Source organism: Gigantopelta aegis, chromosome 15, assembly GCF_016097555.1.
Source record: "Gigantopelta aegis isolate Gae_Host chromosome 15, Gae_host_genome, whole genome shotgun sequence".
Classification (NCBI taxonomy): domain Eukaryota; kingdom Metazoa; phylum Mollusca; class Gastropoda; order Neomphalida; family Peltospiridae; genus Gigantopelta; species Gigantopelta aegis.
In genome coordinates, this window is record NC_054713.1 from 25,752,691 (window position 1) to 25,766,381 (window position 13,691).

The 13,691-nt window shown below is 37.1% G+C and overlaps 1 protein-coding gene across 2 annotated transcripts in view; it reads right to left on the reverse strand.

The window, feature by feature from the left end:
• Positions 1-13,691, reverse strand: part of LOC121389914 (zinc finger MYND domain-containing protein 12-like) — a 39,572-nt gene that overhangs the window by 2,257 nt on the left and 23,624 nt on the right. For both annotated transcript variants that reach the window (XM_041521572.1, XM_041521574.1), the window contains exons 5-7: positions 5,158-5,280; positions 3,323-3,446; positions 694-839 (exon numbers count right to left, since the gene is read on the reverse strand). In XM_041521572.1, coding sequence (XP_041377506.1) covers positions 694-839; positions 3,323-3,446; positions 5,158-5,280 — 393 coding nt within the window. The remainder of the gene's footprint in view (positions 1-693; positions 840-3,322; positions 3,447-5,157; positions 5,281-13,691) is intronic.

A 13,691-nucleotide genomic window follows, 5' to 3' on the forward strand; every position in this document is an offset into this window, starting at 1 on the left:
TTACCTTCAGAGCTACGTTTCACTGATATTTATATTATTTTCCCCGTGTTGTGATCTACATCAGATTACCTTCAGAGCTACGTTTCACTGATATTTATATTATTTTCCCCGTGTTGTGATCTACATCAGATTACCTTCAGAGCTACGTTTCACTGATATTTATATTATTTTCCCCGTGTTGTGATCTACATCAGATTACCTTCAGAGCTACGTTTCACTGATATTTATATTATTTTCCCCGTGTTGTGATCTACATCAGATTACCTTCAGAGCTACGTTTCACTGATATTTATATTATTTTCCCCGTGTTGTGATCTACATCAGATGACCTTCAGAGCTACGTTTCACTGATATTTATATTATTTTCCCCGTGTTGTGATCTACATCAGATGACCTTCAGAGCTACGTTTCACTGATATTTATATTATTTTCCCCGTGTTGTGATCTACATCAGATTACCTTCAGAGCTACGTTTCACTGATATTTATATTATTTTCCCCGTGTTGTGATCTACATCAGATGACCTTCAGAGCTACGTTTCACTGATATTAATTTATATTATTTTCCCCGTGTTGTGATCTACATCAGATGACCTTCAGAGCTACGTTTCACTGATATTTATATTATTTTCCCCGTGTTGTGATCTACATCAGATTACCTTCAGAGCTACGTTTCACTGATATTTACACTTACCCGGCTGATGTCTTGCAGCACGAAGTAGAGCATACCCAGTGCATGGCACACGATGGCCAAGTCCTGGGATTTTCTGTTCGATTGATTCTCTCGGATATCATAAATAGAATTCAAAACTTGGATGGCTTCAGCCTCCTGAGCTTCATCTGAAATAACAGATTACATTTCAACATTTTGATTTGTATGATACCCACCTAAGGTGAGAATAACACCATTTGTTAAAAACGGTTATATGTAATAAAATTTCTGTTACATTCATTACCACATAATGTCATCCCATTGGTCCAGTTGTAGCAGCGTGAGTTTGTTCATTTCTCGATTAATGTAAAAATAATGTTATCAGGGAACGTCATATTTGATGACGTCATTTTATATTGGTATTTTGTCATTGGCATTATTATTATTTAAGAATGAAAAAATAATTCAAAATAAAATATGCATTTTTAGTGTCATTATTAGCATGTATGTTTTAAATTTTATTATAAGGATTGTCTGTTATTTCTTTTACATTCATCTGGGTGTGGAAAAACAAGTAATCTGAAGACTTATCTGAGAAGCTTATGTGAGAACGGATTCACTCAGTTTGCAGATCATTTGTTTTGTTCATACCCCGAATAACGATAAACAAATAACAGACAATCCTTATTTGTTTCAAAATTAATACAGCTTTTTATCATGTAATAGGTAGCGCATCCAGTAAAGTAACCCAATTTGATATCTTTCTAATCACATACTTTCAGAATTTGATAACTTTGCAAATTGGATGTAAGGAAATGTATTAGGGCCTACAGTGATACTCCAAAATTAATTGATGTTTTTAGTCATCAAACAAAAACATTTCAACAGCAATTTTACATTTAAAGTTGTCCAATGTTCTGAAAATAATATTGTCAAGCACTAGTTTATTATGTAGGCATATGCAAATTAATGTCATTCCTATTACAAAAGACCCAGTGCCTCATATATTCACGTCATCAGAATGTCAAGTAATGGCTGACTGGAGTTACAGCTGAGTATAACGTGTACAAAAGAGATGTTGTATTAAGCTTAACATTATCACCCTCGTGTGTTTTGATATATCAATATCATATATTAGGGTATATCAATATCATATATTAGGGTATATCAATATCATATATTAGGGTATATCAATATCATATATTAGGAATAAGAATAATGTACGTATCATGCTCACCAGAAGCTCACGTGATACACTTTTTATGATACTGAAGTACAGGAGTAATCGCCTCTATTTATCATATATGCAGGGAATAAAGTTTGGCACGAACGAAGTTGTCGTTCGTCTGTCGGTTATATAAAACCCATATCAACATAAACGACGGATTGATCTTGCAAATGCTGTGATCGTTCGTTAGCAAATCTTGAAAAAAAATTATCACTGTTTTTGGAAGAAAATAAGCCTACATTGCCAATGTGCGAAAGGTGCAATGTATCCATGTACTTTCATTATAAAATGCTATCTGCATTAACAGGTCACTGACACATTTACAATTTAAGGTAGTTTGCGGAAATTCTCAAAGTCCTGACATCATGATATTCGATTCTTGAAGCATGTCACAGAACCTTTATGGGTAGTTTCTTATAATATTATATTATATACTGATGCAATTTAATGACACTGATGAAAACAAAATATGTTAAACAAATTATAGACTGGTGACATGAAGATATCTCTCACCGCTATTCCAAGCCAATCGGACTAAGTTGGCTGATTACGGAGTTCGACATTTGTATAGGTTCTTTCGGACTGAATCAGGTCTATTAATAGCAAATGACCACTAATATTAACTGTGTGACTGTCAAAACATACATGTACCCGTACATAGCCACATTTGGCTCATGCGAAGGTACCTGTGCAGATACCCATTTTGCCTGTCACAAGAGCATGTACTACAAACATGCACCATGGTGCGTGTGATTTCGTGCCACCATCGCGGAAATATTGTGTTCTTGTTACTATGAATAGCATTTTACAGAATGATTAATTTTTAACGAATCGAAACTGATGTTAATAAAGTTTGGTTAAATTATATGAAGGATTTAAAATGTTTGACAAATATCATGTACAGATAAATATTATACTTGTTTAAGCCTAAATTGAAATTGGTTAAATATATTTTTTTTTAATTCTCCAAATGAGGTCAAAAATGTTTTTGACACAGGGTCGATTTTCGTGGGTCAGTCGGGTTAGGACAAACAAACCTAATTTTTAGTTTCGCCTAGTAGCTTTTAAGTTAGTCCTAGCACACAAAAAGAATATTTTAGTATTTATGATAGAAGAAAAGCTATGAAAATCGGTGGTTTGAATATCATTGCCGATTAACCTTTTCATTTGTATCTGAACTACTGAAGAAAATTGTTCCTGTAGACACTAAAACCAGACGAACAACATATTGGTTGTCTAAAAAAATTCTAATTTTATACCCTGTATACATGTATGTATTTAATGGATAATGTATTTATCTTGATAAAAGTGGTTATATCTTTAGAAATTGACAAGAAGAAAGAACACCTAAAGTAGACGTGGTTTTGTGTATAGTAACGGGTATTAACCAAATGATGGTTTGTCCTATACCGTAGTGAGATTACTAATGAAATAGAGTTCAACCTAAACTGTCTTCTTCTTCAAAGAGCGTTTCCACTGCCCCTGGACCAACACCTTTCGGGGTTTCCGGAGTTCTCGTTCTTGATAACACAATTCTCTGCAGATGGTTATACCAGATATCCGTGACCTGTCAATCAAGTGAAAAGCTTAATTAGCAATGCAGTACACTGTACTGTAGTTAAAGGAACAAGGGGTGGGACATACCCCGGTGGTAAAGTGCATGCAGTACACTGTACTGTAGTTAAAGGAACAAGGGGTGGGACATACCCTGGTGGTAAAGTGCATGCAGTACACTGTACTGTAGTTAAAGGAACAAGGGGTGGGACATACCCCGGTGGTAAAGTGCATGCCTGATGTGCGGTCGGCCTAGGATCGATCCCTGTTAGTGGGTCCATTGGGCTATTTCTCATTCCAGCCAGTGCACCATGACTGGTATATCAAAGGCTGTGGTATGTGCTATCCTGTCTGTGGGATGGTGCATATAAAGATCCTTTGCTACTTATGGAAAAATGTAGCGGGTTTTCTCTCTGTGACTGTGTCAAAATGACCTGACATTCAATAGCCAATGATTAATAAATTAATGTGCTCTAGTGGTATTGTGAAACAAAACAAATGTTTATAGGAACAAATATGTAAAACGTAAGCCTTATGTGTTGGCAAGATGCATATTTCAACCACCGAAACATGCCACAAGCCTTATGTGTTGGCAAGACATGCCGACAGTGACAAATGAAAAAATATTGTAATTTTAGAATAAACCAGTCTAAAGAACTGCCAAAGCCCACTAAAGGGTCCCCAAAAATGTTCATGGGCTATAAATATCAAAAATGGGCAAATCCCCATTAAATTCAAATATAACCTGTAACTATATATGAAAAAAACATACACATTTCAGTAGTACTATTAGACATTGTGAAACAAAAAGTCCACAAAAACTTTATGTGGCACAGACAGACAGACAGATGGGCAGATGAAAACAAAATCTATAGGCCCTCCACTGGCCTCGGTGGCATCGTGGTTAGGCCATCGGTCTACAAGCTGGTAGGTAATGGGTTCGGATCCCAGTCGAGGCATGGGATTTTTAATCCAGATACCAACTCCAAACCCTGAGTGAGTGCTTCGCAAGGCTCAATGGATAGGTGTAAACCACTTGCACCGACCAGTGATCCATAACTGGTTCAACAAAGGCCATGGTTTGTGCTATCCTGCCTGTGGGAAGTGCAAATAAAAGATCCCTTGCTGCTAATCATGCAGAAAGAGTAGCCCATGTAGTGGCGACAGTGGGTTTCCTCTCAAAATCTGTGTGGTCCGTAACCATATGTCTGACGCCATATAACCGTAAATAAAATGTGTTGAGTGCGTCGTTAAATAAAACATTTCTTTCTTTCTTTCTTTCTATAGGCCCTCCAGAAGGACTAATAAAAAAATTATGATTCAAGTCTGAGTGAATGATAATGTTTGTGCAAAGTTCACGCATACAAGTCTGGTGTTAAGTAACTAATTTTTATACATCCATCTATGGGTCGTCTTATGGTATGGTATTGTCCGTCCCAATCTGATTAAAATTAGCTCTACTGGTCTACCAGTAGATCTAACAGCATTGCGTGGACTCCCATGTCCAGGTGACGTTTCATCTATAAATAATTTAAATATCGACCAATTACACTTCGCCTTTTATAGCATTATTTGGGAGCATACAAATTCTAAAAATTATGGTGAGACTATTTATGCAATAGGTGAACTTGTTGGTCTATTTCAATATTGGAAAAAACAGGGGAAAAGTGCAGTAATAACATGATCTCATAATAATATATATAATACTACACATATACATGTACCTGTCTGTATAAAGAGTCGGCAATCTCCATCTTGCCTTGTCTGAAAAACACATTGGCCATGTGAAAATATCCGCCCGACGTTCGAATATCATCAGTTCCAAACTCTTCAGATGCATGGTAAATCTGGAAGATTAGAATGTTTTAATGCAATGTCTTCTATGGGTTATTTGAGTTAAACAGATCACAATCAACTGTTATGTGATTGAAATTAAGTGTATAGTCCCATCACTATTAAAAATAATACTTTATAAAATAACTTAAATATTGTCATTTGCAAATGATAGACAATTTGAAGAGTTATTTTATAAAGTATTAATTAAATTAACAGTTAAGAAAAAAATATATGGATAGAGAGAAAGATTATCAGTATGGAAGGAGGGATAGATGTACACATGGAGAGAAATAAAATATACTGTTCAAAATAAGTAGTGGATATTTCATTTCAAATATGAATATAATTATTGAGTGAAACAAGGTAAAAATAAAAGACAAAATAAGTGCAGGATGTGTGGTAATGTTCATACTCAACAACTCCGAAACAAAGTCCTTGTTAAGAATTATGAGAAGCACACGACAGGATGATATGCACATGCAAGGAGTGTCCATCCTAAAAACCACTTGGATTGTGTACGTGTTGTAGAAACAACCAATCTTGTTGGTGTACACATGATAAACAAGCATTGGGCTATGGTAAAGTTTTCTGACCAGTTCCAATACACACTGAACTTCCATGACTGAGCTTGGTGACCCTGTTTGGAGACATGCTGGTGAATGGTATCAACATCAATGTTTGTCCTCATCACTGATAACATCCTAGCACCGACTGTTGCGCCCTTCACATGTCAGAATGGGCAATGTTTTATTGTTCAGGACAACAAGACTGTGCTCCTATAGTCTACTGGTCACTGCATACCTGGCCAGCTTTCCTCCCAGACCTTTCACCCAGTGAACACATATGGGACATCATTGGAAGACTTGTCTGAAACCATTAATGCCACCCAACCACGTTGGCAGAGAGGAACCATACTCCAGGAGATAAATGCTATCGGCTGTTTGATCAGAAGCATACATGTACCATGTCAGAATCATTCATGCTTGGTAAACCATGAGGGGTAATTTACCCATAATTAGTGCATAATGGGAAACCTCACTTTCACAATAATAAGCCTTGTTGCATTCATGTATATATATCTGGGTCACACCTGGGCATACCTCACCTGGTTTGAACTTTTTATATAGCTTTACCACTAATTATGATTCTGAAAAATATTAAAACATCTCTATTATATTGTGCTATTTTTTAATATCTCCTAATTGTTTTGAACAGTATATTAAAAAATGTATATTAATAATTAAAAAAAGATATGTGATTAATAGATTGACAGAAAGTAAACATGCAAAAGGGAGGGATGGACAAGAACATTATTACACCCCAGTATCAAACAAGCTAAATTTGTATTATAACTAAAGTACAGCATACATGTTACAAGCTAGTGATATCATTCCACATGCATGTTGTTGCATCCCTGTAATACTATCTGCTGTGTGTATATATAGCCGATATGCCACAGCACTGGGCTGATATATTGTCAGTGAAAGGCTGACTAGACGCCAGTAACCGTGGAGATGATAAAGCCATAATAACCCAGTGTATACTGACTACAGACACCAGTAACCGTTGAGATGATAAAGCCATTATAACCCAGTGTGTTCTGACTATAGATACCAGTAACCGACGCCATGGAACCGTGGACTGGCGATGCCAGAACATGGATCCATGGTGGGCGTGCCTGAACCTTTCTGGATAGGGGCACGAGAAAATAGTTCCGATTCCGATTCCAGTAACCGTGGAGATCGATAAAGCCATAATAACCCAGTGTGTACTGACTATAGACGACAGTAACTGTGGAAATGATAAAGCCATAATAACTCCGTGTGTACTGACTATAGACACCAGTAACCGTGGAGATGATAAAGCCAAAATAACTCTGTGTGTACTGACTATAGACACCAGTAACCATGGAGATGATAAAGCCATAATAACCCAATGTGTACTGACTATAGACACCAGTAACTGCAGATATAATTAAGCCATAATAACTGAGTGCACACTGACTAGACTGTTGTAACTATAGATATAATAAAGCCATAGTAACCGAGTGCGTACTGACTAGACTGTGGTAACTATAGATATAATAAAGCCATAGTAACCGAATGCACACTGACTAGACTGTTGTAACTATAGATATAATAAAGCCATATAGTAACCGAGTGCACACTGACTAGACTGTGGTAACTATACATATAATAAAGCCATAGTAACCCAGTGCACACTGACTAGACTGTGGTAACTATAGAAATAATAAAGCCATAGTAACCGAGTGCGTACTGACTAGACTGTTGTAACTATAGATATAATAAAGCCATAGTAACCGAGTGTGTACTGACTAGACTGTTGTAACTATAGATATAATAAAGCCATAGTAACCCAGCTAGTGCACACTGACTAGACTGTTGTAACTATAGATATAATAAAGCCATAGTAACCCAGCAAATGCACACTGACTAGACTGTTGTAACTATAGATGTAGTAAAGCCATAGTAACCGAGTGCACACTGACTAGACTGTTGTAACTATAGATATAATAAAGCCATAGTAACCGAGTGCACACTGACTAGACTGTGGTAACTATAGATATAATAAAGCCATAGTAACCGAGTGCATACTGACTAGACTGTGGTAACTATAGATATAATAAAGCCATAGTAACCGAGTGCACACTGACTAGACTGTGGTAACTATAGATATAATAAAGCCATAGTAACCCAGCTAGTGCACACTGACTAGACTGTGGTAACTATAGATATAGTAAAGCCATAGTAACCGAGTGCGTACTGACTAGAGTGTGGTAACTATAGATATAATAAAGCCATAGTAACCCAGTGCACACTGACTAGACTGTTGTAACTATAGATATAGTAAAGCAATAGTAACCCAGTGCACACTGACTAGACTGTTGTAACTATAGATATAATAAAGCCATAGTAACAGAGTGCACACTGACTAGACTATGGTAACTATAGATATAATAAAGCCATAGTAACCCAGTGCACACTGACTAGACTGTGGTAACTATAGATATAATAAAGCCATAGTAACCCAGCTAGTGCACACTGACTAGACTGTGGTAACTATAGATATAGTAAAGCCATAGTAACCGAGTGCGTACTGACTAGAGTGTGGTAACTATAGATATAATAAAGCCATAGTAACCCAGTGCACACTGACTAGACTGTTGTAACTATAGATATAGTAAAGCCATAGTAACAGAGTGCACACTGACTAGACTGTGGTAACTATAGATATAATAAAGCCATAGTAACAGAGTGCACACTGACTAGACTGTGGTAACTATAGATATAATAAAGCCATAGCAACCGAGTGCGTACTGACTAGACTGTTGTAACTATAGCTATAATAAAGCCATAGTAACAGAGTGCACACTGACTAGACTGTTGTAACTATAGATATAGTAAAGCCATAGTAACCCAGTGCACACTGACTAGACTGTGGTAACGATAGATATAATAAAGCCATAGTAACCGAGTGCACACTGACTAGACTGTGGTAACTATAGATATAATAAAGCCATAGTAACCCAGTGCACACTGACTAGACTGTTGTAACTATAGATGTAGTAAAGCCATAGTAACCCAGTGCACACTGACTAGACTGTTGTAACTATAGATATAATAAAGCCATAGTAACCCAGTGCACACACTGACTAGACTGTGGTAACTATATATATAATAAAGCCATAGTAACCCAGTGCACACTGACTAGACTGTTGTAACTATAGATATAATAAAGCCATAGTAACCGAGTGCGTACTGACTAGACTGTGGTAACTATAGATATAATAAAGCCATAGTAACCGAGTGCGTACTGACTAGAGTGTGGTAACTATAGATATAATAAAGCCATAGTAACAGAGTGCACACTGACTAGACTGTTGTAACTATAGATATAATAAAGCCATAGTAACCCAGTGCACACTGACTAGACTGTGGTAACTATAGATATAGTAAAGCCATAGTAACCGAGTGCACACTGACTAGACTCTTGTAACTATAGATATAATAAAGCCATAGTAACCCAGCTAGTGCACACTGACTAGACTGTTGTAACTATAGATGTAGTAAAGCCATAGTAACCCAGTGCACACTGACTAGACTGTGGTAAATATAGATATAATAAAGCCATAGTAACCCAGTGCACATTGACTAGACTGTGGTAACTATAGATATAGTAAAGCCATAGTAACCGAGTGCGTACTGACTAGAGTGTGGTAACTATAGATATAATAAAGCCATAGTAACAGAGTGCACACTGACTAGACTGTGGTATCTATAGATATAATAAAGCCATAGTAACCCAGTGCACACTGATTAGAGTGTGGTAACTATAGATATAATAAAGCCATAGTAACAGAGTGCACACTGACTAGACTGTGGTAACTATAGATATAATAAAGCCATAGTAACCCAGTGCACACTGACTAGAGTGTGGTAACTATATATATAATAAAGCCATAGTAACAGAGTGCACACTGACTAGACTGTGGTAACTATAGATATAATAAAGCCATAGTAACCGAGTGCGTACTGACTAGACTGTTGTAACTATAGCTATAATAAAGCCATAGTAACAGAGTGCACACTGACTAGACTTGTAACTATAGATATAGTAAAGCCATAGTAACCCAGTGCACACTGACTAGACTGTGGTAACGATAGATATAATAAAGCCATAGTAACCGAGTGCACACTGACTAGACTGTGGTAACTATAGATATAATAAAGCCATAGTAACCCAGTGCACACTGACTAGACTGTTGTAACTATAGATATAATAAAGCCATAGTAACCGAGTGCGTACTGACTAGACTGTGGTAACTATAGATATAATAAAGCCATAGTAACCGAGTGCATACTGACTAGAGTGTGGTAACTATAGATATAATAAAGCCATAGTAACAGAGTGCACACTGACTAGACTGTTGTAACTATAGATATAATAAAGCCATAGTAACCCAGTGCACACTGACTAGACTGTGGTAACTATAGATATAGTAAAGCCATAGTAACCGAGTGCACACTGACTAGACTCTTGTAACTATAGATATAATAAAGCCATAGTAACTAGACCAGCCTAGTGCACACTGACTAGACTGTTGTAACTATAGATGTAGTAAAGCCATAGTAACCCAGTGCACACTGACTAGACTGTGGTAAATATAGATATAATAAAGCCATAGTAACCCAGTGCACATTGACTAGACTGTGGTAACTATAGATATAGTAAAGCCATAGTAACCGAGTGCGTACTGACTAGAGTGTGGTAACTATAGATATAATAAAGCCATAGTAACAGAGTGCACACTGACTAGACTGTGGTAACTATAGATATAATAAAGCCATAGTAACCCAGTGCACACTGACTAGAGTGTGGTAACTATAGATATAATAAAGCCATAGTAACAGAGTGCACACTGACTAGACTGTGGTAACTATAGATATAATAAAGCCATAGTAACCCAGTGCACACTGACTAGAGTGTGGTAACTATAGATATAATAAAGCCATAGTAACCCAGTGCACACTGACTAGACTGTGGTAACTATAGATGTAATAAAGCCATAGTAACCGAGTGCACACTGACTAGACTGTTGTAACTATAGATGTAGTAAAGCCATAGTAACCCAGTGCACACTGACTAGACTGTTGTAACTATATATATAGTAAAGCCATAGTAACCCAGTGCACACTGACTAGACTGTTGTAACTATAGATATAATAAAGACAAAGTAACCCAGTGCACACTGACTAGACTGTTGTAACTATAGATGTAACTATAGATATAGTAAAGCCATAGTAACCCAGTGCACACTGACTAGACTGTTGTAACTATAGATATAGTAAAGCCACAGTAACCCAGTGCACACTGACTAGACTGTTGTAACTATAGATGTAGTAAAGCCATAGTAACCCAGTGCACACTGACTAGACTGTTGTAACTATAGATGTAGTAAAGCCATAGTAACCCAGTGCACACTGACTAGACTGTTGTAACTATAGATGTACACTGACTAGACTGTTGTAACTATAGATGTAGTAAAGCCATAGTAACCCAGTGCACACTGACTAGACTGTTGTAACTATAGATGTAATAAAGCCATAGTAACCGAGTGCACACTGACTAGACTGTTGTAACTATAGATGTAGTAAAGCCATAGTAACCCAGTGCACACTGACTAGACTGTTGTAACTATAGATATAGTAAAGCCATAGTAACCCAGTGCACACTGACTAGACTGTTGTAACTATAGATATAATAAAGCCAAAATAACCCAGTGCACACTGACTAGACTGTTGTAACTATAGATATAGTAAAGCCATAGTAACCCAGTGCAAACTGACTAGACTGTTGTAACTATAGATGTAGTAAAGCCATAGTAACCCAGCTAGTGCACACTGACTAGACTGTGGTAACTATAGATATAATAAAGCCATAGTAACCGAGTGCATACTGACTAGACTGTGGTAACTATAGATGTAGTAAAGCCATAGTAACCCAGTGCACACTGACTAGACTGTGGTAACTATAGATGTAGTAAAGCCATAGTAACCCAGTGCACACTGACTAGACTGTGGTAACTATAGATATAGAAAAGCCATAGTTACCCAGTGCACACTGACTAGACTGTTTAACTATAGATGTAGTAAAGCCATAGTAACCTAGTGCACACTGACTAGACTGTGGTAACTATAGATATAGTAAAGCCATATAGTAACCGAGTGCACACTGACTAGACTGTGGTAACTATACATATAATAAAGCCATAGTAACCCAGTGCACACTGACTAGACTGTGGTAATTATAGAAATAATAAAGCCATAGTAACCGAGTGCGTATTGAATAGACTGTTGTAACTATAGATATAATAAAGCCATATACTAACCGAGTGCACACTGACTAGACTGTTGTAACTATAGATATAATAAAGCCATAGTAACCGAGTGCGTACTGACTAGACTGTGGTAACTATAGATATAATAAAGCCATAGTAACCGAGTGCACACTGACTAGACTGTTGTAACTATAGATGTAGTAAAGCCATAGTAACCCAGTGCACACTGACTAGACTGTTGTAACTATAGATGTAGTAAAGCCATAGTAACCCAGTGCACACTGACTAGACTGTTGTAACTATAGATGTACACTGACTAGACTGTTGTAACTATAGATGTAGTAAAGCCATAGTAACCCAGTGCACACTGACTAGACTGTTGTAACTATAGATGTAATAAAGCCATAGTAACCGAGTGCACACTGACTAGACTGTTGTAACTATAGATGTAGTAAAGCCATAGTAACCCAGTGCACACTGACTAGACTGTTGTAACTATAGATATAGTAAAGCCATAGTAACCCAGTGCACACTGACTAGACTGTTGTAACTATAGATATAATAAAGCCAAATAACCCAGTGCACACTGACTAGACTGTTGTAACTATAGATATAGTAAAGCCATAGTAACCCAGTGCAAACTGACTAGACTGTTGTAACTATAGATGTAGTAAAGCCATAGTAACCCAGCTAGTGCACACTGACTAGACTGTGGTAACTATAGATATAATAAAGCCATAGTAACCGAGTGCATACTGACTAGACTGTGGTAACTATAGATGTAGTAAAGCCATAGTAACCCAGTGCACACTGACTAGACTGTGGTAACTATAGATGTAGTAAAGCCATAGTATCCCAGTGCACACTGACTAGACTGTGGCCATAACCCAGTGCACACTGACTAGACTGTGGTAACTATAGATATAGAAAAGCCATAGTTACCCAGTGCACACTGACTAGACTGTTTAACTATAGATGTAGTAAAGCCATAGTAACCTAGTGCACACTGACTAGACTGTGGTAACTATAGATATAGTAAAGCCATATAGTAACCGAGTGCACACTGACTAGACTGTGGTAACTATACATATAATAAAGCCATAGTAACCCAGTGCACACTGACTAGACTGTGGTAATTATAGAAATAATAAAGCCATAGTAACCGAGTGCGTATTGAATAGACTGTTGTAACTATAGATATAATAAAGCCATATACTAACCGAGTGCACACTGACTAGACTGTTGTAACTATAGATATAATAAAGCCATAGTAACCGAGTGCGTACTGACTAGACTGTGGTAACTATAGATATAATAAAGCCATAGTAACCGAGTGCACACTGACTAGACTGTTGTAACTATAGATATAATAAAGCCATATAGTAACCGAGTGCACACTGACTAGACTGTGGTAACTATACATATAATAAAGCCATAGTATCCCAGTGCACACTGACTAGACTGTGGTAACTATAGAAATAATAAAGCCATAGTAACCGAGTGCGTACTGACTAGACTGTTGTAACTATAGATGTAGTAAAGCCATAGTAACCCAGTGCACAC